The 23,335-nt window shown below is 43.7% G+C and overlaps 1 protein-coding gene across 4 annotated transcripts in view; it reads right to left on the minus strand.

Annotated features, from left to right (window-relative positions):
* Tbc1d8 (TBC1 domain family member 8) overlaps positions 1–23,335 on the minus strand; it is a 121,034-nt gene that overhangs the window by 42,304 nt on the left and 55,395 nt on the right. For all 4 annotated transcript variants that reach the window (XM_076832519.2, XM_076832518.2, XM_076832520.2 and 1 more), the window contains exons 3-4: positions 5,511–5,629; positions 1,709–1,937 (exon numbers count right to left, since the gene is read on the minus strand). In XM_076832519.2, coding sequence (XP_076688634.2) covers positions 1,709–1,937; positions 5,511–5,629 — 348 coding nt within the window. The remainder of the gene's footprint in view (positions 1–1,708; positions 1,938–5,510; positions 5,630–23,335) is intronic.

A 23,335-nucleotide genomic window follows, 5' to 3' on the forward strand; every position in this document is an offset into this window, starting at 1 on the left:
CCCCCAGATAATACATTCTTAAATATTCTATTCCCAGAACTGTTTTTGATAAAGTAATGGGTAGTGGACTAATGCAGAGGAAAGGGGGAGAAGATAAAGTCTTGCATCTGATAGCTGACTCATCAAAGAGAGAGAACTAAGTTGGAAAAAATGATTAAATATTAGAATTCATTAATTTTTTCCAAATATCATCATCCTAACATGATTAGGTTTAATGACAATCATTAGTGTACAAAAATAATTCATTTCCTTTTCAAGTCAAAGTGGGAAGGAATGTCATATTTCTAACATTTCTCTCCATTTATTTAGCAGCACCATTTTCAGTGCTTTTAGAATTTTAAACGGCCTCATTTCTATATCGGGCCTGAGAATACGCTTTCCCAGCTCTTTCTGGTCTCACACCTGCACTCAGGGCCTCTGCACTGTCAACGTCAGCTCATAACATGACGGCATGGTGAAGAGCCCAGCATTTAAGAAGCACAAGAAGGAGAAACCAACCTACAAACAAGCAACCACCAACTTGATGGAACTCAGCAGAGAACACAGATATGGTGTCATTTATGTGGGGCCCAAGGAAGGCATCATGGAGAGGACAAGCTGACCTGGGTTTTGAAGGACAAACAGGAGTTTCCAAACGGGCTGAGTCTGAAGACAGGGAGAAGCAGGGAGTTCATTTTGAAAAGCATTTCAGAAAGAACAAAGTAAGGATGGCCAAGGTTAGGCCAGAGACCATTGCAAGCAAGGTCAGGAAAGGACTGTGCACATGGGGTGGGGTCCCAAGCATCCGAACCAAGGCTGGTAGGACAGAAAGAGAAAACAGCATGTGCAGGAAGCTGGCCTCAGCAGACATTCAGAGGTGGCCTCCCTCTGGTGCCACTTGTGGAGTAAATGAAGAGAGACCACGCATGTGTGTGCAGCATCTGTCCCCCCAGCACAGGCACGGGAAACACCTGGCTCTGAAAGCAGTTTCCATGGCAATAGCTTTTTAAGCCTTGAACGCACAACTGACACGTGTGGCCTAGCTTTTCCCTATGGGAATGCCGTCGCCTAAGACACTGCTAGCTAAACAGGTGACAAGTCTATCAATTCTTTCTGGTTCTTAGGTGACCCAGGTAAACAATTCTGTGACTATATTTCCAGCAGTTATAATGTTCAAGGCTGCAAATTTTAAAAGATGTCCTTCTGCAGTAAGAAGGAGGAATAGGGCTGGGGCTGCAGGTCAGTGGCAGAGCGCTTGCCTAGCATGTGTTCAATCCTCAGCACCATGTAAAGATAAATAAATAAAATAAAGGTATTGTGTCCATCTACAACTATTAAAAAAAAGACGCAAGAATACTTTCTATTCTTTTAGAAATACTCAGCCATCAGATATGATACTGTATTTTCCACGTGATCGATGTTAGTAAAAGCCCTTCAGTAGCTATTTAAAGTAAGCTACAAAGATATGCTTCCAAAGGCAGCTGAAAAATAAATTGTCTCAAAAATCAAGCTCCCCAGTTGCAGCATGTATAATTAAACTCAATTATCTGCACAAGTCATTTGGAAATTAATCCAGTATCACCTGCTGTCATCTCAACCATCCACTTAAATCTTTTGTTGTGAATGTCACCTTTAATGGCTTCTCTGGGGAGCCATGCCAAGCATCCCCAGGGCCAAGTTTATCTTGAAGGACCAAATCGCTGCAGATGCCGGGACTGGCCTCACTTACGTTCCTTGCCCAGGAAGAAGGAGTAGAAGCAGAGGTGGTTGATGCTGAGGTACAGCCAGCCTTGGCGGGGCACCCGGCCCTTCCAGCAGCAGCAAGAATAGTAGGTGACCAGCTTCTCTGCCTCAGGGAAGTTGAACCTGGCCTCGAACTTCACCAGGGCTTCTCTGAACTTCTCAGGCTCCTCCTCCTGCTCAGCGAGCCTGCTGCTGGTCTCCTCAGCAATCAAAGCCTGAGACACAGAAAGATGGGGCCTTTATCCAGGGAGCTGGGTAAAGGGAAGGAGAGAGGGGAAAGCACAGGAAGAGGAAGGGCGGATGCACCCAGGCACTTGAGGAATCTGTGCTAGTTCCATGACACCCACCCCTCTCCACTACCCAGAAAGAACCTCCACCAGAAAAAAGCAGCAGCGATCAATTAACCATCATGAGGTTACAAAACCCAAGGACAAGACTCTCACTTGTCCACTTACTATCCCTGAAGCTTAGGCTGAATTAGTTGACTTCTAAGAGTTTGAGAATTTCAATTCTGAAATTATTTTCCAAATCCTCCCTACTCTGCTGCTACAGTCTGGATCTTCAAAGTCTCCCAAAGGCCCAGGTGTTAAAGGCTCATTCGCCAGGGTGGTGTATTGGTGAAGCCTTATAAGGTGGGGTCTAGTGGGCGGTCCCTGGGTCACTGGGGTCTTGCTCTTGAAGGGGACAGCAGGACCCCAGCCCCTTCCTCTCTCTGCTCCCTGACTCACCATGAGGTGGACAGTTTCGCTGTGCCATAAGCCCCCTGCCATGGTGTGCTGTCCTGCCACAGGGCCGAAAGCAACTGGGCCAACCGATCATGGACTGGAACCTCCAAAACTGTGAGCCTAAATGAACCTTTCCTAAGCCGATTTTCTCAGGCATTTGTTACATGAGGGAAAGCTGCCTAACAAGGACCCAGCGATGGGTTCTGGTATGTGAGCTCACATCGACCCTGAAGAATAACCCAAATGGGAGAGAAGAATTAGGCTTTTTAAAACACTGACAAAAGTCTTCATTAGGTTCAAGAAGGTTGGCAAAACACTGACTGGAGGATTCTGCAAAGCCTAATGCACGGCACTGCAGAAGCGGGGACCGTAGCCCAGCTTCCAGAGGCCAGAAGTACTTCCCGAGCCCTGGGTGTGCAGGAGACAGCAGAGGCCATAAGGACTCTCGACACGACAATTGTTTGCCAATAAACCACTAACAAGAAGGGCCTTCGTGATCTGCGGTGGTGGCAGAAGGGTCTAGAATATAAGTTGTGGCCCGTTTATAATGGATGACAATCTGTGGTTACCTGCCTTTTTTTTTTCAATTAACATTTTCATTTTTGTTTTATAGGACTGTCTATGAGAGTCTATGTTCCTTAAGATGAGGCTGCTTTTCGGGGGCTGGGGGTGCTCCAAATCCTCACTATATAAGCTATTTTAAAAATTAAACTTGGGCATGACATTAAAATAATCTAATTTTAAATGACTTTTAAAATAAACCTGAGGGCTGGTGAGATTGTTTTCTTCGTGATTTATTAGGCTTTAGAGCAACAGGCCTGGCTGAGAACAGGATCCAAAGGCTCCAGGCACAGCCAGGATGGTGGCCGTGAGACCTCCCGACCTTCATGGGCTGCAGTGTCTGGTCACAGGCACAGCTTGAAGCAGAAGGGATTTTTTCCAAGTTTTTGGAGCAGCCAAGTGTTGAGGATATGGGCAGGAAAGCCCCAAACCTCAGATCCTTTGCGTTTGGCCAAAGGAGAGGGGGGAACAGATGCTAAGCTGTACTCTCAGACTCCCCCCAGCACCACCACCTCCGGTTTTCTTTCTTTCGTTTCTTTCTTTTAAGGAATATTAGATTTGAGGTGTCATGGATCAATATTGTCACCCCAAAATATGCCACTTTAGCATAAGGATTATTTTGAGCTGAAGACAAGTTATAAGCCAAAAAGACTAGGTACCAAAAAGCCTCTCTGCCTTCCCCAGTGCCCCAAACCAGGAGGGAATCTCTATCTCCACAGGTGTCTCCGCCTCTGCCTCCGGGAGACAACTCTGACTCTAGATTTCAGCACCACAAGGGACTCACACAACTTCTCAAAGACAGCCCTGACCTTCCACTAGTTTCCCCTGGTATGCTTACCTTCCCCACACTGTGCCACCCCAGAAGCCTGAATCCCCTTTCCTGTCCCATCACTCCTCTGCCAATTTGTTGTTTTTCCTTAAGATGCTGTGCAAGGTCAGATTCCAATCCCCCTTCGGAGTTACTCTTGCTGAGTTTCTGCCATGTGTATATACTCTACATGCACAAAATTAACTGTTTTTCGTCTTTAGTCAGTGTCATTTCCAGGGCCTCAGCCATAGAACCTAGGAGGTTAGAGGAACATTTTTCTTCTTTTACAGAAGTATTTCAAAAACCAGTGTATCAGAAATGAATTTCCTTCCTCCCAATTAAGGGAAATACCTAAATCAAAAAACCACAACAGTCCACGTTAGACCAAGAGAGGTAGGTTAAGTGTTACTAATGCTCAGTGCCATCTGACACAGGACACTGAGCCACAGTCCATCAGGCCAGGATGAGGGGAGACCCCTGGCCCAGGCCCACTCTGACCCACAGGCCAGGGGTCATGTCCTGGATGCAAAGCCCTAGTTGCCTGGGTCACCTCTGCCGTTCTCTGGTCCTGACAACATCCCAGTCCCCAATAAGAAAAGAGTGCTTCTCTTTTTTTCCTCTAAAATAAAAAATTCGCTTTGACACCCTTTACTGAAAGCTGTAACTCTTAAGTTTTGTTTTGAGGAAAACAAAATCCATTGTCTGGGATTTTTAAATGTTTTTATTAGTGCATTCCATTTATACATAGTAGCGGGGTTAATTCTGACATAATCGTAAATGCATGGAATATAATGTGCTCCATTCAGTCCCCAGTGCTTCCTACTTGACAGGTCTTCCTCCTATTTATTGTTTTTTTTTAAATGGATGCTTTATAAATATACCTAAAAGGTGGGACTCACTGTGGCATACTCATTTATGTATACAGCACCATTTTGCTGGTTTCATTCCACATTTGGGGATCAGCTGAATAGAGGAAAGGGACTGAAGGGGAGGAAGGAGGGACAGGAAAAGGGAGGAAAGGCAGAATGTTTGGGCTCTTTCATCCCAAGGGAAGAAGACTGTACTGCGGGCTTATGTGTTCAGATGTGTAATGAGAGTGAACTTGAGAATGAGGAACCGTCTCCCTGCCCAATAGGATATTAAAGCACCAATTACCCATCATGTTCCTGTAGCAAGACCGGTTCTATAAGAATATAACTGGCAGGAGTTATATTCAAATACCTCCCCAATATTCCTCTCATGCCTTCTTGAAGCTTAATTGCCTTTAATTCCATTTAATTAACATCAGAAGAACAAAAGTTCACCATTAGCAGGAGGAAGCACTAAGTCCAACATGGTGACGAATGATACAGCTGCAAAAAAGTCAGGAATAACTAATTCGAGAAGAAAATAACGTGTTGCTCTGTAAAAACAGAAATCTTAACTTTATGGGTTTTCTCCCCCACCAAGAACAAAAAGGACCTTTACACCTGTAAAGGATAACAGGAACTAGACCCAAGAATGAAGTTTGTTTTTTAATTTCAGGTGTATTTTTCTGGACTGCAAAGACAGGTGACAAATTAAACTAATTTGGCTTTCTGCAGTAAGCCAAAAAGTGTAATAAGACTGGTGAAAACTGTGGGTACACTGCAGAGTTCAAAACATCATAGAGTTACCCGCAAGATGGAAAGAAAGGTTAGGATCAAGGAACCTACCTTTACCTTCCCTTTGACAAAGCTGGCAATGTCATCTTTATTATCAAAGACAGACAAAGTATGGAGGAGATTCTGCTCCAGCCAGTCCCAGTGCTGGTTTATCTCTTCTAACGTTGCACCTGGGTCAGAACAGAGAGACAGAGGTTAAAAAACAAAAGCGATCATTTTCCCAACATTAAGTATCCTGTGTTTATGTTTCACAAACATTCCACGAGAGGGTTCTCACACCCCGAGCCACTGGTTGTCACAGAAAAGCTGGCATCCTCCCTGGTGCCATGGTCTCTCCTGCCACAGGACTGGGACTTACAAACTCCAGTCCCACAGCCATGTGACAGACCAGCTCACCAAGCAGGTGAGCCTTGGGACTCCTGTGACCACCCTGTGTCCCTCGATAATGTACAGAGCACCTACCCTCAAATGACAGAAGCATTTGTAATTGTGCAGCTGTTCCAACACCGAACACACCCCAAGTGGCAGACTGATTCTGAACAATCTCACATAGTGTCCCCCATGAGAAGAGAGGCCCTTGGAGAAGCACCAAAGCCCAAGTTCAAATAGGAAGGACCTCCTGGGAAGGGCCGCACAAGGATGTTGCCACTTGCAACAGACATTGTTCAACCAACAAGCAACAGCCAGGAAATTCATAGGTTTATAAATGGACACTTTAGACCATTTACAGCAATATCCCTAAAAACCTATAAGATGAGGTACATGTTAACAAACACAAGCAAAAAAATCAAATATGTTAATTTCTTTCACAGGCAACTAAAAATCGTCACCATGTTATCAGAGCATTAAACAATGCTATTAACCAAACGCAGTCATTTCAGCCATCTGTTTCTTTTCGAGGAGGTTGCTAGTCCTCTCCACTGCAGGATGGGTACCCCAGCATAGGAGAATACCCCAGTAAAGGGTCCGGCACACAGCAGATGCTCAGTGACGTGCTCAGTAAAGGAAGCACAATCCTGGACAAGAAAAGGCAGGTCTGTACCAGGCTGTCTAGGTCAGCTGGATGTATTCTGACTTCAGAGACATTAAAGGCTACTGGACAACAGTTCAGAATAACTGAGTCAGTGTAAGAGGCACAAGGGCCACTGGAGTCACAACTTACACAAACGCCATTTGTACATTTTTTGAAAACTGAACTTCCTTTCCCACTGAATCTTACCTGCAAACTTCCTCTCCCCAGACTGTAAATTCATGTGAACATCCTGTAATACAGGTTGAGCAACCCAATCTGGAAATCCAAAATCTGAAGTGCTCCAAAGTCTGAAACCTTGAGCACCAACATGATGTCACGAGTGGAAAACCCCGTCCCCGATTTCTGGTCCAAAGTATACAAAATCAACTACTCTATGCACAGGATTGAAGATATCATACACAAGTACCTTCAGACCATCTGGAGAAACAAATAAAGTTCATATTTAGACTGGGTGGCATGGTATTATGCATATGCAAATATCCCCACATCCTAGAGAATCCAAAACTTTTCTGGGACCCAGGATTTGGGATAAAGGATATTCAACCTGCACCTCCCAGAAGAAAGGGCCAGAGGACTCACTCTGAACTTGCAGATCTGGGTCTGTGAGAAGGAAGCATGTCTGCGTTAGGACTGCTGTTCTGAGGGCACCTCGGGAGGGAATTAAAAGAAGTACCCAGCAGAAGACCTCATAAGGAAAGAGAAAAGCCCAAAATAACAGCACTTGGTTCCCTTGTGACCTCCCCATGTTTAGGCACAGAATGGCCAAAGGCAGCATCCTGGGCTCATCACCCAAGTCAGTCTTCCTCAGCACTGGGAGGCTGTCCCATGGCTGTCCCGCCCACGTCTCGACGCCCAGGTCAGGCACCAGGAGGACACGACCAGCGACCTCCCACCTCCCATTTTGCTCTTTAAGGATCCATAGGCCTAAGGAGCAGCCCACTGGGGGCTTAGAAGGAGCCAGCTCTGGGTGAGTGGCCACGATCCTCTGGTTATCTACCGCTCTCCCTCTGAAAACCCTGGCCCTTCAGGTTCCCCATGCTTTAGGACTGGGAAAGCTCACTTTAAAACGAAAGCACACCAGGCAATTCCAGCCTCCACAGTGTGACTCTCCTGAGGCTTCCAAACCTTTTCCTACCTGATCCTGGCTCTCAGGCACTGTGACTCATCCTGGCTCAGGGGGACATCTGGTGTATCCGCCTCTGACTACAGTCTCCCTGCGCCCTAGGTGAGAGCTGTGCTGGGGTAGGTCACAAGAACCCCTAAACCTGGTGAGTCAGCAATGGTGTCTTGAAATCACGAGGACAGCCCGTCACCTACGGAGGAGTGGGGTTCTACTGAAGCTCACAGGTACCTGGGGGTGGCCAGGGCCCCATCCCCCCTGCCACCGTGCAGCCTTCTCTTTCTATGTCTTTACCTTTTACTTCCTGTCACACTAAAAAAACAGCCAGTCGGCATCCTAAACAACCGAGGGAAGAATAAACTGAAGAGGAAATATCTTTACTGGCCTTCCATCTTTTTCTTGTGTTTTCGTGTACTCCTCATTTATCACAATTTTACAAGTTGGAGAAATGGAGGAGAGCCGGGAGGGGAGCGCTCTCACCTTGTGGCTCTGGTCTATTCCAGGCATGATCTCATTGATCTGTAACGAAGCCTGGAGGAGGAAAGGGGGAGCTCAGATACTTGTCCAAGGTCATGTATCAAATGAAGGGCAAGCCAGGGTATGATCTCATGCTTGACAACCTTGCAGTGTCCTGGGGTCCTCCCATAAGAAGCCACCTTTCAGTAGCCTTTACATAGTTCTTAGGTCCATATGTGCCGTGGCTGGACACTTAAGAGCCACTCTGTTTGCACTTGGAGGGAGCTCACTGTCCCCTGCAATGCCACCTTCCTGACTACATCTTTCCGGGTGATATGACACGTTTTCATTACCTGCTACATCAGCTCACAGGGGCCAATGTAGTCAACTATTAACAGCTAGCTGGGTGTGGCTTCAGCTGATAACACTTGATAACGTGAATAAAGTTATAGCCAAGATCTAATGCAATATGTCACCATGGAATTAAGACCTCAAACAAAGACATCAAAAAACCAGACTTTTTAAGTGACTCTTCTATCTACTAAGGAGAAGCTTGTGATAAGGAAAGATGATTCTAAAACAAAACCAAGCCCACACCATGAAAAAGAAAATAGATACATAAACTCCATCATCACTGGGCTACAGTGAGATTTGCTCACAACCTACCCTGCTGCTGAATCCACACCTTGGCATGCTCCTCTCTCAGCCAAGACGTCAATGTGATGAAACTTTTCCATTCTACTGTCTGCTTCCTGCAGAGGTTGCCAAATGGCAGGGAAACTTTCCAAACTAGCATTTCCTCTGCGGGGAAGTCTTAGGATGGGCTTCCCAAATACCATCCATCAAGGCAAGCGGACTGTACGTTCATGACCTCAAAGAACTAAAAAAGAGTCAGTCAGCGTGTCACACACCATGGCTGAGAACCTATACTACAGCCGTGCTTTCCAAATTACATGAAGTCGTCCACTGGCAATAGTGTAAAAAAAAAAAAAAAGGACATTGAATTGGAACTAGTATGCATGTCACCTTGTAAGGGTGGCTACTGAATTGTGAATTATGGTTAGTAACTTCTTAGTGAATGTATACATACTAGCAAATGTAATTCTCTCCAGGTTATGGCCAGAACAGTTTGAAAGTCACAACGTTACAGACATATGAGGGGTGGGAAAAGATGAAGAGAAAATAAGAAAGTACGCATTTGCTGTGTACTGTAGGGACAGGATGATAACAAACCTACACATCAACACGGCAGCACTGTCTCCACCCATTCTGCAGCAGCCCTCTAACCCAGGCAGGGGAGAACTGCTAGGGCCTAAAACGTGTCTCCCCAAACTCCTCACGCCCAAGGCCTCACCCCAGTGTGACTGAAGAAAGGACTCCTCAGAGGCAGTGAAGGCCAGTGAGGACACAGGGGTAAGGTCCTGCTCCTGTCCTCACAGGGAGACACCAGTGCGTGAACTCCGGAAAGGCCACGTAAGGACATCTGCCAGCCGAGGACAGAGGCCTCATCAGGAACCAACCCTGCTGGTACCTTGATCTCGATTCCCGGTCTCCAGAACCGTGAGAAAAACAAATATCGGTTGTACCCACCCCCCCTGCCCGCCACCAAGTCTGTGGTGTTTTGCTTTGGCAGCTCCAGCCGACTGACACAGTCCTCTGAAACTAAAAGCCACAGCAGTATCGTGGATTGTGACAGGTACAATTCACTAAACTATGCCCTGTTCTATCAAGGCCTCTAATTTGGCAGAAATAAAACTCTTTTATTTCCAGAGAAAATCAAAGTCATGGAAAGCTAAGATTTATAGATTTCTTTTTTTTCTGAATACTTAGAATGTGTTAGGCATTTTGTTAGGGATCATTAATCTTCATTAAAATATCATAAGGTAGCCAGGCATGGTGATGCATGCCTGAAATCCTAGCAGTTCAGGAGCTGAAGCAATAGGATCATGAGTTCAAAGCCAGCCTCAGCAACTTAATGAAGCCCTAAGCAACTCAGTGAGATCTTGTCTCAAAATATAAAGAAAGGGGTTGGGAATGTGGCTCACTGATTAAGCGCCTCTGGGTTCAATCCCCAGTTTAAAAAAATTTATATGTGTCTGAGTGTGTGTGTGTCTTTGTGTCTGTGTGTCTTTGTGTCTGTGTGTCTTTGTGTCTGTGTGTCTGTGTCTATATGCCAGGTACATTGGTGAATACCTGTAATCCCACATACTCAGGAGGCTAAGGCAGGAGGATTACAAACTAAAGGCCGGCCTGGGTAACATAGTAAGGCCCTGTTTTAAAAAAAAAAAAAAAAAATCTTTTTCTAAAAGTCTGGGGATGCAGCTCAGTGGTAGTGCATCACTGGGTTCGAGCCCTAGTATCAGAAAAAGAAATTATCATAAGGTATCCCCAGCACCACCCGAAATTACATAAAATTACATATATACACACGCATACATATATACACGTAAACATGCATATCCACATATATAGAAAATAGCAGGTATTACCATTACCATTTTCTCGGCAAGAAGTAAAAAGGTGAGGGAGAGGGAGAGAGCCAACTCACACCCATTCATGTGGACCAAGGCCTTGCTCTCCGGTGGCACCCGCCAGGGACAGGAGCCCTGAGGCCAAGTCACACTGAAACACACGCAGTGCTCATTGTCTTAGGTTTCCCTCGGGGGCATTTTCAGGAAATAGAACAAGCATCTCATTGTCTACACCTACAGCACGAACACAGCCACAAATATCTTGACCTGGGTTTCAGTTTCAAAAAGCAATTGTTTCTTTCCACACAATAAACACCCAACTGAATTAGGTGCCTTCTCCAGCCACCTAAGCCCTCATTCACCACAACACGGTGCCACAGAGCAGATCTGTTCTTGTGAAATGGCAACACGTCTCTGCTGGCTAATACCAACCACCGACTACCTAAATGCCACACAGACTGTGAAGGACTAGAAAAGGTGTTGACTGCCATGGCAGTGTTGCCCCTAAATGTCACTCATCCTCTGCAGAGTAACACAGGAGCAAAGGATGCAAGTGACAATTATGATGAGGGACGAGATGTGTGAACCAAAAGCCTTTATTTTCAGAAATCCCACATTCTTCAAGTGGACACAGCAAGATCTATTCTCTGAAGTCTCCAGTAATATTTTTACAGGAGCACCATGATTTATAGGATTTTTGCTCATGTATTTTTCTCACTATGTAGTTTAAAATATTTTCATGTTTTTTAACCTTCAAAAGTACTTGTAATAAATACAAATATTTGCAATATCTGGAATCAAACTCAATTGAAAGTAAATTTATTTTTAATTTATAATTTAAATCATTAAACTGTTTCCATATTAGTAACATCTGATGTGCTTCATAGAAACAGAAGTGGGAATGGAAGATAGAAAAAAAAGTGACCTATAACCAGATTGAAAAGTAATAATAAATCAGTAGGGGCACACAGCTATAATCCCCAGGTACCTGGGAAGCTGAGGCAGGAGGATGGCAAGTTCAAGGCCAGGCCGGGCAACTTCGTGAAATGTCTCAAAAAATAAAGAGGAGTGAGGTTGTGGCTCAGTGGAAGAGTGCCCCTGGGTCCAAACCCCAGGACCAGAACAAAACAAAACAAAGACAGACAAAATCAGAAACAGAGTCAGAAAGCCACAGACCACAGGAACAGAAGAAAAGAACATGGACAGCTACCGTAGCTGTACTCCATGAATCTGAGAGGCAGAGGAGGGCATGCGCCTGAGGAGGTCTAGAGATTGCATTACAGATATGGAAAGGGACAGACAGACACACCAATATCAAACCCCAAAGGATGAAAACTGCAGTATCTGAAATGAGAACTATACTTGATGGGATTAAAAATAGACTAGAAATGGCAGATAAAGATGAAGGAACTTGAAGACAGAGCAATAGAAACTCTAAAAGGAAAAATAGAAAAGGATTAATAGTAACTCAAAAAGATCAGATGCGGTGGGTGTAGCTCAGTGGTAGAGCACCTGCCTCGCACGTGTGAGGCACTGAGTTCGATTCTCAGCACCACATACAAATAAATGAATAAAATAAAGGTCCATCGATGTCTAAAAAGAATTTTTTTTAAAAAAAAAAAGATCAGATGCACTGTGGAACAAACAGCAGACTATAATACATGTAACTGGAGTTCCTGGAAAAAATGGGCAGGAACAGAGAACAGAAAAAAGTATGTATTTGAAGTATACTGGCTGAGAATTAAGTAAGATGAAAACAAGAAACACATATTTCCAAGGGTCTCAATAAGCCCCAAGCAGAAAAAGCACGGAAAAAGAAAATCACACTGAACGTCACGATGAACGTGGACATCTCCATCAAAGTGGTATAAACCCCTAATAATCAGAACATCAGAACAACACAGCTCTATAGGAAAAAAGAAAAGACAGCAGATTCCTCATCAGAAACACAGGCCAAAATGTATGAAGCAACGGCTTCAAAAAATAGTAGGGAAAAAACAATCAATTCACAAGTAGTTGAAGAAAAGTTATAATCATGTAGTTTTATGGCTGAATCCATGATTCATTTTTTCTCCAACACACACACTCCCGAGGTTTACTCTGATTTGAAAAACTTTAGAAGCAATGACAACCCAGTAACAATAAACATTCCTCCAACCCAGACTGAAATCCCTAAATACTATTTCCCCCAAAAAGGAACCAAGGCTGTTGGAAAGAAAGACAAGTTCTAGAGAAGAAGCCAGAAATGTCCAAGAGAGTATTTACCATCTTGTTGGACCAGAAAGCACTCTTAGTCTATTTTGTGTTGCTGTAACAAAATACTTCAGACTGGGAAATTTATTTACAAAAAAAAAAAGAGGTTTTCTTTAGCTCCTAGTTTCATAATGCTACAATTCCAAGATCAAATGGCCCTATCTGGACAGGGCCTGGTGCTGTGTCATGACACAGTAGAAAGCATCACATGGTGAGAACACGCACAAAAGGATGAGAGAGAGCAAGCCAAGGAACCCAAATCACTTTAGAGCAACACACTCGTGGTTACTAACCTCGTCCCGAGGGACCACCTCCAGTCCCAGGAAAACTAACCCAGTCTCTCGAGAAAAACACTGACCATGGCCCCAAACACCTCTACAGGCCCCACCACCTCCATACTGTTAGGAATTAAGGCTCAGCACGAGTTTTGGCTGGGACAAAACCACACTCCAATTACAGGACAAAGCATAACACAGCTGAGACAAAAAGTCACGCTAATCGGCAGAGGCCACTCCGCATTTCAAAAAGGACCGGAATCACCTGAACCAGTGAAGATATCTTTTAAAACTCCTGGCTTTTGATGTTCACCGCACGATTCTTCCCATTTTCTGTGTTGGAAAAGATTCATAAAGAAACATGAGAAGCAAGAAGCTTGAGTTTAAAATATTTAAAAGGCAGAGAAGGAAAGAAAAATGAAAAAAAAAAAGCTAAAATTAAACAAAAAATGATTCCCGTCATCATTGCAGATGACCAAGGCGCCAACTCCTCAGGCCAACGGGCAACTAAAGGGCAAAGGCAGGCATCTCCTGCCCCTTTTATGAAATTATCATCTCAGGTGACCAAATAGCCCCTGCCAGGGAGGCAAAGCTCTTTAAAGATGGACTCAAGCTGACAGTTGTACAGGACGGATTAGGTCCGAAGATCACCATTTGCAAAGTCCATAGAGAAAAAGTGAATTCAGGCGATGATCACAACGCCTAACAGCACCAGATGGGAACCTATGGGGATGAACACAATGCAAGCTGCCCTGCGAACTGCCCCCCAGACCCTCAGAACAAGAGCCAGACCTTCCACAACCGTGAGAGGAAAACAATCACAGCACCTTCTACTCAGCAGTCAGCCTAAAAATACATAAATAAATAACACCCAAGGTTGATCAAACCTTCCCTAACTTCCAGTTTTCGGGAAACACAATGGTCAGAGCGCTGAGCTGAATGGCACCTTAAGGAAATGGACAGATGCCCCGAGCATGGCATCCCTCTTACACACAGGCCCGATTTCTTCAAGCGGTGACAGGAGAAGGGAAGGACAGGGAGAGGTGAAAAGAACAGAGTCCATCTTGACTAAAAGGGACTGGAACACCATCGCCTAATGCTGAGTCTCACTCCTGAAGTCAGATGAGAGCCGTCCAGACCTACCAAGGCTCCCCAAAGCCAGCAGGAAGCCTGGGAATAGGCTCAAGTGACACTGAGGATCGGGGTACATGGCACGGCAGTGCTGAAGGACAGCCAGGCTTTCAGAGATGCTCACTTGGAGTGGAGGACTGAAGTATTATCACTTTTCAGGTTTGTTTTAAAATACTTTGAGGATGGGGGGAGGCTCAGAGGAAGAGGAGGCAGGATGGGCGTACCTTGATCCAGATGCTCCTGTGAGATGAGTCTGTAGGGCGTCTACACCAGCCCCACCACACTGGGCTGCAATCAAAAATCCTTACAATGAAAAAATGACAAACCCCTTCTTAGCAAAATAAAGAAAAAGGCATAATTTTCGATAAGTATCTCCCACCCATAAAAAAATAGGTTATGGCTTGAATACGAGGTGTCCCCACCATGGTTCCTGGGTTAATGCAGGAAAGTTCCCAAGTGAAATGAGGAGACTGTGGGGCCGTGACCCAATCAGTCCATCCTAGCCTGAATGGACTGGGTGGTACTGTGGGCGGGTGGCGTGTGACGGAGGAGGTGGGTCACTGGAGACGTGCCCTGGAAGGGTTGATCTTCTCTGCAGCCCCTTTCTGCTTCTTGGCCCGTGTCCTGAGCAGCACCATCACCAAGAACCACCTACACTGTAAGGGATTGACCTTGCAGTCTCCTTTGTTGAACACAGAAGGTAAGCAACCTGTAAGATCCTGGAGAAAGGTTTCACTCCAGTTTAAAGTTTTGATGTTTGTTTGTTTTTTATTCTTCTAAAGATGGGTTTCACTATGTCACTCCACCACGCCCTTCCACCATGATGTTCTGCCTCACCTTGGGCCCCGAGCCATGGGTTTGGCCAACCATGGACTAAAGCTCTAGAACCATGTGCCAAAATATATTCTTCCTCTTCCAAGTTGTTCTTGTCAAATGTTCTGGTTACAGCCCTGAAAAGCTGATGAGCACAGAATGTAAATTCATAGGTAAAAGCTAGGAGAGAAAACAGGGCAGAGAATTTCACACTCCCTGAATTTCCTTATTATTACAGGCAGAGAGCCCCAAATCCTGCAAAATCTGAAACTTCGAGTACCAACACGATGCCACAGGTGGAAGAGTTCCATACCATGAAACTATATTGTGCACGAAATTATTAAAAGTATTGTATAAAATTACCTTCAGGCTATGTATAGAAGGTGAATATGAAATAAATTAATTTCATGGTCAGACCTAGGTCCCACATCCAAAATAACTCATCATGTGTATACAAATATTCCAAAATCCAAAGAAGTTGAAATCTGAAGCACTTCTGGTCCAAGCATTTTGGATAAGAGATTCTCAAGCCGAAATTTTTAAAGCAGGATCACTCCTGGCCTCAGACAATTTGGACACATTAGATTCCAGCATCTGTCACAGAAGCTAGAGAAATAGCTGCCCTAGAGAGAGCCCTCTGGGACATCACAGATGCAAGCAGGACTGGAGGAGGAGGACACACCCCACACTAGACTAGCAAAACAGCCAAGCAGAAGGAGCCTTAGTATGTCTGCTCTTCTGCTGTCCAGGGTTGGTCACCAAGAACCATCTGCAACGAAAGGGCTTAACCTAGACATCTCAGGAAGCCAGGCAACCTGTAAGATACTGGAGAAAAGTTTCACTCCAGGTTTAAAGCTTTGTTGTTGTTGTTGTTGGAGTTTTATTCTTCTAAAGATGGGTTTCACTATGTTATCCAGTCTGGTCTGGAATCCTGGGCTCAAGATTCAGCCTCACTTTAGCCTCTCTGGTTGCTGGGACAACCAGCAAAGATATTTTTTAACATCACTTCTGACCTCGAAATGTACTAAAGGTTAGACTCGTCATCCACCTGCTTTTTATTTTTTTTTATTTTTTTAAATATCTTTATGTATTTTTATGTGGTGTCGAGGATCAAACCCAGTGCCTCACACGTGCAAGGCAGGCGCTCTACCACTGAGCTACAGCCCCAGCCCCCAACACCTGCTTTTTAGATAACTATAAATGACATCCCTCATGAAATGAGTGAATGTGATTGTTTGTGCATAGGCAACATGACTTTCTTTAAACACATTATGAGCCTGGTGATGACAACTCCATGATATATGCAAGCAGGTACTCCACAGCCACTCTGGAAAGTGAACCCCTCAAGGGGCTCTCTGGCCAGTGTGGCCCTAAGAGGACACTGAGCAACTAAAAACAGTGTGATAACCTGTGCTTCCTGACCTGAGTGTGGACCCAGAAAGTTCTAACTGTCCTATTGCTGGGCTGCCTGCAGATGTTCCTTGAAGCACCCAGTATGTTGTGGGCTTGGAAAAAACATCTAGTTGGCATGTCGATCCTTTGCCACCCTGGCACGGAATTCAGGAAGATGCTAATCTGATCCACCCTGGAACATTTCCTCCTCAATAAAACTCTCTCTCCAAAGACAAAGCAAACAGTGATGCAGAATACAAGAAACCAAAACACGAGCCATCGTCAAGGGCACGGATAAGAGACTGTGTCAGAACACTCTGAAAGCACACTTTCAGCCTGCGGCTGAGCTGCCCAAGCAGCACCCTGGTGTGTGATGTAGCCTGCAAATGGCCAAGCTCCTGCACCCGGTTCCTCCCTTTCCAAAGACTGACAATTACACCTCCTGCCATGCTCAAGAGGGGCAGAAATGCAGAAAGCCTGAGAGAGGAGATTTTTATTTTTATTTATTTTTTTGGTAAACTGGACAGCTCAATTCCTATGTTTCTCCATTTTAAAGAAATACACAATGTTTTGATTAACAAAATTATCTCAGCTTCCTTTTGTGATCTTTAAAATTTCAAAATTTTTTCACTTCCCAAACTTGAACTATTAGGTGAGCTTTCTTCAAACTACAATTGCCTCTCAGTATCTGTAAAGGATTGGTTTCAAAACCCTTCAGAGACACCAGAATCCAAGGATGCTAAAACCCCTTCTATAAAATGGCATACAGTACTGACCTATAACCTGGGCACATCCTCCTGTGCACTTTAAGTTATCTCTAGTTTATGCATAATACCTAACACGATGTAAATGATATGTAAATAGCTGTTATACTGTATCATTCAGGGAATAATGAGAACAAGCGTGTTCGTGTTTAGTACAGAAGCAATTTTTTTCTGAACATTTCTGATCCACAGTTGAATCTGCAGATGCTGAACCCACAGATACCCAGGCTGAGTATACACACGGCACCTCCCAAGATGCAGACATGCCCCTGAGCACCAGGGGTGCATCTCCCCTCCTCTGCTTGAACACCCTGCACACCGGCCCAAGGAAGTCCATCTCCTGACCTTCCCACTACAATACAGCTCCTTCCTTTTTTCCTTTCTTCCTGCTCTTTCTCATTTCACCCTAGTCCATGGGAGAGATTGTGCTAGCAATGGGAAAACTTTGCACTTAGGTGGCTAAAACAAATACACACTTTGAAGGTCCGAAGTCCAAACTCGGGTCAGTAAAGACATGAGTGTTATTATCTCTACAAAAGGTCTGGTGAGCTTCTCAGAGCCCTGCTCCTGCAGCCATGTTTACCAGGGAGGACACCCTCCCTGGCTGTGCCTCTAAGTCCTCTTTCGGGAACCAGAAATGACAGTCTACCTAAGACTTAAATCTATAGTGAAAGAAATCAAATAGGCAAACCAATTCTTGGAATGATTCTAGGCAGATAACTCAAAGTCCTACAGTTCTTGCCAGTGTTTTCTCCTGCTTCCTGGAAACCAGGCAAAGGCAACAATGTGAAGAATAAAGTGTGTGTTTCAACAACACAGCAACAGCACCGAGAACCAGCTACCAGAAGGAAACCAAAGGAGCCCGCCAGCGCTGCATCTCACATGGGAACTTACGAGAAGAGCTAAGGTGCAGCCTGGCATGCTCTGGACTTCTCAAAACAGAAAGGGGGGGGCCTGGGATTGTGGCTCAGCAGTAGTGTGCTCGCCTAGCACCAGCGGGACCCAAGTTCGATTCTTAGCACCACATAAAAATAAAGGCATTGTGTTGTGTCCATCTACTCTTAGCAAATACAAAAGAGTAGAGTCACTACCATGCATTTTATCTTTTTGTAATGGAATGGAATTGGAAATCAACGATAAAATAAGGAAGAAAATTCCTTCATCACAGAGAGAATAAACAATATGCTACTGAATGAACAAAGGGTTACAGAAGACATCAAAGAGGAAATTAAAAAATTCTTAGAGGTAAATGAAAACTCAGACACAACATATCGAAATCTCTGGGACACTATGAAAGCAGTACTAAGAGGAAAATTCATTTCATGGAGTTCATTCTTAAAAGAAGGAAAAGCCAACAAATAAATGACCTTACACTACACCTCGAAGCCTTAGTAAAAGAAGAACAAATCAGCAGCAAATACAGTAGAAGGCAAGAAATAATTAAAATCAGAACTGAAATCAATGAAATCGAAACAAAATAAACAATCGAAAAAATTGACAAAACTAAAAGTTGGTTCTTTGAAAAAATAAATAAGATTGACAGACCACTAGCCACACTAACAAAGAGAAGAAGAGAGAGAACTCAAATTACTAGTTTACGGGATGAAAAAGGCAACATCACAACAGACACTTCAGAAATACAGAAGATAATTAGAAATTATTTTGAAACCCTATACTCTAATAAAATAGAGGATACTGAAGGCATCGATAAATTCCTTAAGGCATATGAGCTACCCAGATTGAGTCAGGATGATATAAACAACCTAAACAGACCAATATCAAGTGAGGAAATAGAAGAAGCCATCAAAAGACTACCAACCAAGAAAAGCCCAGGACCTGACGGATATACAGCAGAGTTTTACAAGAACTTTAAAGAAGAACTAATGCCAATACTCTACAATCTATTTCAGGAGACAGAAAAAGAGGGAGAACTTCAAAATTCATTCTACGAGGCCAACATCACCCTGATTCCAAAACCAGATAGACACTTCAAAGAAAGAAAACTTCAGACCAATATCCCTAATGAATTTAGATGCAAAAATCCTCAATAAAATTCTGGCAAACTGGATACAAACACATATCAAAAAGATGGTGCACCATGATCAAGTAGGATTCATACCCGGGATGTAAGGCTGGTTCAATATATGGAAATCAATAAATGTAATTCACCACATCAATAGACTTAAAGATAAGAACCATATGATCATCTCGATGGATGCTGAAAAAGCATTTGACAAAGTACAGCATCCCTTTACATTCAAAACTCTAGAAAAACTAGGGATAACAGAAAATTACTTCAACATGTTAAAAGCTATATATGCTAAACCTCAGGCCAACATCATTCAAAATGGAGAAAAACTGAAAGCATTCCCTTTAAAATCTGGAACAAGACAGGGATGCCCTCTCTCACCACTTCTATTCAACATAGTTCTTGAAACACTAGCCAGAGCAATTAGACAGAAGAAAGAAATTAAAGGCATGAATATAGGAAAAGAAGAATTTAAATCAGCACTATTTGCCGATGACATGATCCTATACCTAGCAGACCCAAAAAGTTCAACCAAGAAACTTCTAGAACTAGTAAATGAATTTAGCAAAGTGGCAGGATATAAAATCAACACCCATAAATCAAAGGCATTCCTGTATATCAGTGACAAATTCTCTGAAATGGAAATGAGGACAACTACTCCATTCACAATATCCTCAAAAAAATAAATAAATAAAATACCTGGGAATCAACTTAACCAAAGCGGTGAAAGAGCTATACAATGAAAACTACAGAACCCTGAAGAAAGAAATAGAAGAAGACCTTAGAAGATGGAAGGATTTACCTTCCTCATGGATTGGTAGAATTAATATTATTAAGATTTACCAAAAGCACTTTACAGATTCAATGCAATTCCCATCAAAATCCCAATGACATTCCTTGCAGAAATAGAAAAAACAATCATGAAATTCATCTGGAAAAATAAGAGACCCAGAATAGCTAAAGCAATTCTAAGCAGAAAGAGTGAAATTGGTGGTATCTCAATTCCAGATTTTAAACTACACTATAGAGCAATAGTAACAAAAACAGCATGGTACTGGCACCAAAACAGGCTGGTAGACCAATGGTACAGAATAGAAGACACAGAGACAAATCAACAAAATTACAACTACCTTATATTAGACAAAGGTACTAAAAATATGCAATGGAGAAAGGATAGCATCTTCAACAAATGGTGCTGGGAGAACTGGAAATCCATATGCAACAAAATGAAATTGGATCCCTTTCTCTCACCATGCACAAAAAGTCAACTCAAAATGGATCAAGAAGCTTGATATCAAAACAGAGACTCTGCGTCTGATAGAAGATAAAGTTGGCCCTAATCTTCTTCACGTGGGGGCAGGCCCCAAATTTCTTAATAAGACACCTATAGCACAAGAGTTAAAACCAAGAATCAACAAATGGGACAAATTCAAACTAAAAAGTTTTTTTCTCAGCAAGATAAATAATATGTGAGGTGAATAGGGAGCCTACATCCTGGGAACAAATTTTTACCCCTCAAACATCAGATAGAGCTCTAATCTCTAGAGTATACAAAGAACTCAAAAAGTTAAACAACAAAAAAGCAAATAACCCAATCAACAAATGAGCCAAGGACCTGAACAGACACTTCTCAGAAGAGGACATACAGTCAATCAACAAATACATGAAAAAATGCTCACCATCTCTAGCAATCAGAGAAATACAACTTAAAACTACTCTAAGATACCATCTCACTCCAATAAGAATGGCAGCCATTATGAAGTCAAACAACAATAAGTGCTGGCAAGGATGCGGGGGGGGGGGGGGGGGGGGGGGCGGGGAGGTATGCTCATACACTGCTGGTGGGACTGCAAATTGATGCAGCCAATTTGGAAAGCAGTATGGAGATTCCTTGGAAAGCTGGGAATGGAACCACCATTTGATCCAGCTATTCCCCTTCTTGGACTATACACAAAAGACCTAAGAAGAGCATACTACAGGGACACAGCCACATCAATGTTTATAGCAGCACAATTCACAATAGCTAGAATGAGGAAACAACCTAGATGCCCTTCAATAGATGAATGGATTAAAAAATGTGGCATTTATACACAATGGAATATTACTCAGCACAAAAAGTAACAAGATCATGGCATTTGCAGGTAAATGGATGGCATTAGAGCAGATTATGCTAAGTGAAGTTAGCCAATCCCTAAAAAACAAATGCCGAATGTCTTCTCTGATATAAGGGGGGGGGGAGTGACTCAAAATGGGATAGGGAGGAAGAGCATGAGAAGAAGATTACCACTAAATAGGGAAGAGAGGTGGGAGGGAAAAAGAGGGAGAAGGGGAGTTGCACAGAAGATGGAAGGAGAACCTCATTGTATGATGTTGATATGAGAAAAAGAAAAAAAAGTGTCACATTAGATTGGATAGAGAGAAAGGATGGGAGAGGAGGGGAGGAGTAGGGGGGATAGGAAGGGCAGCAGAATAGACAATGTGACTGATGCATGTACATTCCATGTATGTATTATATGTCAAAATACATTCTGCTGCCATGTATGACTAAAAAAAATAAAAATAAATCGTATGGTAAAAAAAAATAATAAATACATAAATATTGGACCCTAAAAAAATAAAAAAATAAAGGCATTGTGTTGTGTCCATCTACCAAAAAAATTCTCTCTCTCTCTCTCTTTCTCTCTCTCTCTCTCTCAGAAAAAAAAAAAAAAAAACCAGAACAGGACCACGACTAACCAAGACCACCAGGCACAGAGAACCAGCGGCAAAGCCCCTCGTTCTTCCAGGGCCCCAGAGCCTGTCACAGCTTAGGGTCAAATTCAGTGGGGCTGAGTCCTCTCCTCACTCCTGCTCCTCTCCACTACTCCCCCCACCCCCAACCTGAGTGGGGATCAGCTCCTGGTATTCAGCCCTCCTGTTTCCATGTACTGTGTCCTTATTGCTACTCAGGGGTCAACCATCATCTATGACTCTAAAAAGAAAGCAGACATACAATGGAATGTTATCCAGCCCTGACAAGGAAGGACGTCCTGAGACACACAGCACCATGGATGAGCCCTGAAGACCCTGTGCCAGGTGAGCCAAGCCAGTCGTAAGATAATGTGGTGTGAGTCCTCCAGATGAGGTTCCTTGTCAAATTCAGAGACGGGAAGTGGAATGGCAGCTTCCAGGGGAGAGGGGAACAGATAGTAGTTGTTTAATGGGTGCAGGGATTCAGTTTAGGAACTTGAGAAGTGTTCTGGAGATGCCTGTGTGTCATTGTGAAAGTCTTAATGCAACTAACGTGCACACCGAGAAATGATTAGGAGAGTACATTTTGTTATGTATATTTTATAAGAAAAAGTTTTGCTTAAAGAAAGAAACACAACCTCCATCTTGCAAGTTCCCTGAGTGCTCAATAATCATGAGTAGGCCTGTGCCCTCCCCTGGAATATACGTGCTCCTGGCTTATCAGAAAGGGCCCAAGAAGTCTTATCTGTAATTACAAGTGCTCCTCAACTTACAATGGGGCTGCATCCCAATAAAGTCATCATAGGTTGAGATTACTGTAAATAAAGTGTATTTATTACCTAGGCCACTAAACACCACAGCTTACCCTAAGCTCCCTTCCACATGTTCAGAACACATCCATTACCCTACATTAGGTGAAACCATCTTATACAAAGCATATTTCTCATAAAGTGTTGAACAGCTCGTGTAATTTACTGAATACTGTACCAAAGTGAAAAGCAGAATGTACAGCTCTGCTTTTACACCACTGAGAAGTCAAAAAATCCTTCAGTCTGACCACCCTAAGTTAGGCCATCTGGACACGTCACCTTCCCTTCCTTTACAAGTCTTCATCATGGGGCCTCGGTCACCTCCTTTCCATTCTTCCCTGCCGTGTACCCACCCATGCGTCACTGGGCACTGACTACATGCCCGATGCTGTCCTGGGCATGGGAGGGTGAGCAGCCAGTGAGATGTCAGAACTCTATTTCCGTGAGGGAGACAGGAAAGAAATAAGTAAACAATAGTGACTTGAGCACCAGGAGGTGTCGGGAATGGATGTCTGAGCTCCAACCTGAGGGACTGGGCATGCTCCCCTGTCTAGGAGCCCTGAGCCACTCAGCCACTCCTCACAACCTGTCTTTGTCCCT

This window comes from Callospermophilus lateralis, chromosome 14 (genome assembly GCF_048772815.1).
Source record: "Callospermophilus lateralis isolate mCalLat2 chromosome 14, mCalLat2.hap1, whole genome shotgun sequence".
NCBI lineage: Eukaryota > Metazoa > Chordata > Mammalia > Rodentia > Sciuridae > Callospermophilus > Callospermophilus lateralis.